Genomic DNA, 5,445 nt, shown 5'->3' on the forward strand with positions numbered 1-5,445 from the left:
GGGCTAGTAGTGCTTCGTTTTTAACAGCTCGCATTAGCACTGTGTACATGAAAGTCTTAAGGACTCGCTAATAAGGTCTTTTTTTAGTTGCTGTATGTGTGATGTGGATTACTGAATTATAGAGAATGAGATTACAGTAAAATAATTGACTCAAATTATATTGAATGCAATAATTTGAATTTGTTGATTCTGAAGGTTCTGATATTCTTTTCTGAAAAATTAAATACCAGTAATTTTGACTTAATTGTGCCCACCTTTAAAAAACCCAAATAACTAAAGTTCTGATATTTGAACATAAGTCAGTTGTTCATTTAGGCAGCGCTTCCTTTATAGAAAGCAAGCTATGGCCTCCTGCCTGGATTCTGCCTACTGAGCTAAGGCTGATCTTTACATTTTTAAAGGCTTGTAAAATAAAATAAAAAAGATAAAGAATATGCAACAGGGAGCACGTTCCTGCAGAGCCTAACATAATTACCATCTTACAGCAAGTTTGCCAATCCCTGCTGGTAACAGACTCTGGTTCTCTCGCTAGAATGTAAAATACAGAAGAATCGGTAAGGATGCGAAACTGGAGCACTGGAGATGGTTTTCCAGGAACACTTTAAAATGTTTTCACAGTGGTTGGAAGGACGCTGTAATAACTGACTCTGTCCTCGGATTCTCCTCCTGTGACCTTCAGGCGTCGTGGAGTGTTGGGTTGTTCTAGGGTTGGCTGGTTCCCCTCCCACGTGCCCATCAAAATCTTAGGTCATCGTTATGTCTCTGCAAAGTCAGTGTTTTGTGTATGACTCTGGTTTGGTCTTTGCCTCTCCAGGTGGTAACTTTGCAGGCCTCACTCCTTAAGTTCGAGCCTCCTGACCACGTTCGCTTGGCAGTGCTGGATTTTGTGTCTTCTCTAGGAAAACTTGTTATATCTCCGGATATCCAGGTAATACTCCTAATTGTTGTTTCTGTTAACGAAACTGTTAGAATTACTGAGGGATTTTTAGGCTTCCAGTTTCTGGAATTCTGCGGATTGTTGACAGTGAAAGTTGGGGGAGGATATATTTTGTGAAGAGAGGAGGGTGACTTTGTCAAAATAGAACTCATTTTAAGGTGTTTCCTTTTAGAAAAATGTATGACATATAGAGAGTCAGCTGTAGTCTGAGCTTCCCATTGCAGTTGTGCCCTAGCACACAAAGTTCCCGAGGAAGGAAAACATAGGTACGTCCTCCAGGGAACAGTGTGTCCTGAGGAGACTGGGTCATTTCTTAAAGTGGTTCTCTTAGTTTTATGTCCATGAACAGGCGCCTGTTTGCTTTTACAGATGGTGTGTTTGAAGTGTAGCGAGGTGTGTAGTTGACAAGCGGTCTTTATTTACGGAAGCGCACTGAAAGGGCCTGGCCGTGTCTGCTGCGGTGGAACGGGGCTCGGCCTTCCATGACGCTGCTCCACATCCAGCAATTCCAGAGCTTCCTTCACCTCCGTGGGGGGGAACGTGAAGCCCAGTCACGAGAGCGTTTTATGTAGCTGAGCAAAACCATAACGGACGCTATCTTATCTTAGCACATTGCCTGTGAAACCGGACGTTTACGTTAGTGTCCAAAGGGCTGTCCTGTTTGCTCACAGGGAAACGATACCGTTTGTTTGTCTCATGCAAGGTTGTTGCATGACGTAAGTGAGGATGCTGACAGCTTCTTTTCAACTCTCTGGACAAAGTAGCCAAACATCCTTGCATTTAAGCTGTTTTCTTTTTAACATAAAATGTTTTCCAAAATGCTGCTGCTTTTAAACCTTAATGGGCCCAGAACCTAGAGAACAGGTATTTTTATTAGGAGAAATTACCTTTTATACTCCCGGGAAGAAGACATTTTTGGGATTCATTAGCAAACAAGAGGCATTTAAAACCATGAGATTGACGTGCACTCATTTAAGAAAAAAATGAGAGTCCTTGCTGCGTGTCAGGTGCCGTTTTAATCCTGGGGATTCAAGAATGGACCGAACGCCTAAGTGCTCACCGTCAGCCTGCTGTGTGGCAGCAGACTAAGCGGTGGGAGTGCTGCAGAGAAGTGAAGCAGGGGAGGCAGGGGTACCGGGGTACGGCTTTAAAGGGGAGCCCTCAGCAAGGTGACGTGTAGCCACACCTGAGACTGAGGGAGCGAGCCCTGCAGGTATGTGGGGGAGGCCTGAGATGGGGGTACGTCCCGTGTGTTACCAGGGTAGTGGACAGGTAGTGAGAGGCTGGCAGGCCATTGCAAGGAGCACAGGAGTGACATGACCGATGTATCTTAATACGGTTCACTGGGATGGAATTATGGAAACGCGACATCCTGACCTTAGGCACATTGAATGTACTAAGGTTTTCCTCTCTTTGATAAGGGTTGGTTCTCTTTTTTAGGACAAAATTCTGCCCAACCTGTCGTCTGTTTTTGCCTCGCTGCTGGCTGACAGGAACTGGCTACTGGAACAACACGCCTTGGAGGCATTTACTCAGTTTGCCGAGGTTAGACTGACCTGTCACAGTGACCCCCAAAACATTTTAACATTTCCGATATTCCAGAACATTCAGTGAGCTGCTTCTGTTTCGTCGATGTAAACTTTTCTGTAGGATATTACTCATCATCTATTTTTCAATATCTAAAAATGAAGCAGAGAAACGAAGTGACTTTCCTAAGGCCCTGGGGGTAGTGCCAGCCGGTCTGCTACCTCAGGCAGCCCTGCAGACGCTCTTGTTGGGCTGGGTGGTCACACATCACCTCAAACTCCTGGGCTCCGGCGAGTGAACACAGACCTTTTGTTCGGTTCTGTGGAGACGGTGACCCTGCCGTGGGCTGTTCCTTTTCGTCACCCTTTGCTGTGCAGTCATGCCTTTGGTCACAGGGGCCCAGTGACAGGATGACGGGCAGCAGTAGAGCTCCCAGCACTACACTTAGCAGAGTCCATAGCTCCTAAGGCACCTGGGAAGAACTATGAGCTGAGGTCTTCCGAGTAGCATCTGGCACCGAGCATGTCTTTTAAAGTACAGTTTTGATTAAGGGAGCCCTTATAAGTCACCTGTGTGTCTGCGCAAATTGTTGAAATATATTAAAATCGGTCTTACCAAATTTTTTAATAGGGAACGAATCATGAAGAGATAGTCCCCCAGTGTCTCAGTTCTGAAGAGGCTAAGAACAAAGTCGTGTCCTTTCTGGAGAAGGTATTTATTTTACAATAGAACACTGTCACTTATTTTGTTCTTTATCATGTTCCTTTTTTTGGAATCCTGTAGTTATAACCAGGTTGAGTATCTTCTTAGCTTCAATTTTTCAGTGCTCAGCACGGTGACCCCTGTGCAGCTGGAACCACGTTAGAAGTCACAGAAGTGACACACTTGGGAGTCACCTGCCTGTTTGGATACTGTAGCAGTGGGAGACCAGTGACGACACTAAGAATATACAGTTAGTGCCGAGGGGAAGAAGAGGACACAGTGTACTGTCACTCAGGCCTGGCTCTTCTGCACTGACGGAGACCAAGGCCTGCTTTTCCAAACCGTGACATTTTTAAAGCTGTTTTTACAGTTAGAACCACACGGCTCCCACATTTGTGCATACTTTGAAACTTACACGGGGACAGTGTTAGGACGTAAATTAAGGGTTAAGTAACAACACTAATAGAACAGTTAAACCAAAATTTAGAACACCAGCAGGCAGTGAATTCCAGCAGCCAGAATCTGTCTGGGTCACTGGCAAAGCCAGCCCAGTCTAAGGCTCTGCCCCGAGACTCACACCGTTTCTCTGCTCTCCTGGGAGAGTGGCCACATGTGATGTTTGCTTGGGTTTTTCATTTCTGTCTGGCAGACGGGGTTTGTAGATGAGACTGCAGCTGCCAGAGTGGAACGTGTGAAACAGGAAAAGGGGATTTTCTGGGAATCCTTGGCTAAAGTGACGTTAGAAGAAGCAAAGTGGTCATGTTTACAGGTATGGACTGCCTTCCAATATGGTTTGCGAGATTCTGCCCTTAGTGATAAAATCAGAACAAACTAGTACAGTTCTTGGCCTCATGTTGAATATCAAAATAATCTAATAGATGTAGACGTGTACAGTTCTCCTGTTCTATGGCAGCTGCTCTTTTCTTTCTGAAAGGTTATGAACACATAAAACAGGTGGGACTACAAAATCCTGTAGTTTTAAACATCGCACTAAATATACTATTAGGACACCTTTCCATTATCTGTAGTAACCTTGGGGAAAGTTGTGTGTGTGTGTAGCACTGGCACTACAAATGCAGTTGTTTCTGACACGGAAGGCAACAGTTAACTTACCTCCAAAAATATTTAGTTTGATCCCTTGCCTCATTCATCAAACCAGCCTAATAATTTTGGGCAGTGTCTGGAAATCACATCTACCTATGTCAAGGGCAGAAATCAGACAGCACCAAACGATACTCAGAATGCTGTCTGAGCTCTGACCGTGTATGAGGAATTGTAACCCGTAAGACGAACAGTGTTCTGGTAAGTGTCACTTGCAACTCATAAAAAGAAAACCAGTTTAAGTCTGTGTTAATAACTTGTTTTCAATACCTGTCACTTTTATGCCTGAAATGTGTCAAGTTCAGTGTTCTATCAGTAGTGTGAATGAGCCCGCCAGAATTGATTACGGCCCCCTTGGGAAGACCGTGAGTACAGAAGGGATGTGTTGGCCCTCACCCCTCCCACTGCTGTGATGCTAGAAAGTGGGGATTTGCTGACCTGGCTCCAGAAGCATCTGCAAGAGCACAGCTCTCAGCAGTTACAAACGGAGCACGATTCATACTTGGGCTTCTCGTAAGGACGTATTACAGGCTATGTCTAAAGAGTACTCCCTGCAAATCACTGCAGGGACAGCACTGCTTCTGACCTTGGCCACTACTGGTGTTTGCTCGCTGAATCACTGACAAACAAACCAAAAATGCCTTCACGTATTTTTCCAGGTGATTATAGGGGCGGAGGGTGCCCTCTTGCCTTGGGAACCAATGACTAGAATAAAATTTGCGCATACTTTTTTACAGTTTTAGAATTTGTTGTGATAAGCTGAGCTCTAGTACAAAAGGAACGTTCTCTGTCATTTTGGGAGTCTGTCATGGCGTTCCTCAGCCACGCTCTTCTCGTTTGGCAGCCGTACGCAAAGAGAGCCCGTGTGGAGTGCCCCGTGGAGGAGGAGTACAGGGCAGCAGTGCAGGCAGCCACACGGGCCCTGGACACGGTCGGCGTCCTGCTGCAGCGGGCTCCTGCCCCCGACTGGCTTCCCCAGCACATGGAGCTGCTCCAGGAAAGGATCGATCTGCTGAAGCGTCGTGTGCTCTAGGGTGGAACGTGAACGGACCACACTGCCGCTAGGTAGAAGTGGGTATGATGTTTGTCATGCTCCACTTTATTTTGTAAATGAAAATGTTCATCTAATTATGTCTCCACATTTTCTAACACATAAACAGCTTTACTGTAAAGTTGAA

The 5,445-nt window shown here is 45.5% G+C and overlaps 1 protein-coding gene across 5 annotated transcripts in view; it reads left to right on the forward strand.

The window, feature by feature from the left end:
• FIRRM (FIGNL1 interacting regulator of recombination and mitosis) overlaps nt 1–5,445 on the forward strand; it is a 36,336-nt gene that overhangs the window by 30,428 nt on the left and 463 nt on the right. Inside the window, exons 20-25 of one of the 5 annotated variants that reach the window (XR_004421525.1) lie at nt 815–928; nt 2,378–2,482; nt 3,095–3,175; nt 3,816–3,935; nt 4,835–4,926; nt 5,112–5,247. Coding sequence is in view for 3 of the 5 variants with exons in the window: in XM_033092334.1 (XP_032948225.1) it covers nt 815–928; nt 2,378–2,482; nt 3,095–3,175; nt 3,816–3,935; nt 5,112–5,300 (609 nt within the window). In the remaining 2 variants the exon portion in view is untranslated. Of the gene's footprint in view, nt 1–814; nt 929–2,377; nt 2,483–3,094; nt 3,176–3,815; nt 3,936–4,583; nt 4,927–5,111; nt 5,343–5,445 lie in introns of those variants that run through there. The other 4 variants (XR_004421526.1, XM_033092334.1, XM_033092336.1 and 1 more) reach the window with 4 other exon arrangements.

Source organism: Rhinolophus ferrumequinum, chromosome 22 (genome assembly GCF_004115265.2).
Source record: "Rhinolophus ferrumequinum isolate MPI-CBG mRhiFer1 chromosome 22, mRhiFer1_v1.p, whole genome shotgun sequence".
Lineage (NCBI taxonomy): Eukaryota > Metazoa > Chordata > Mammalia > Chiroptera > Rhinolophidae > Rhinolophus > Rhinolophus ferrumequinum.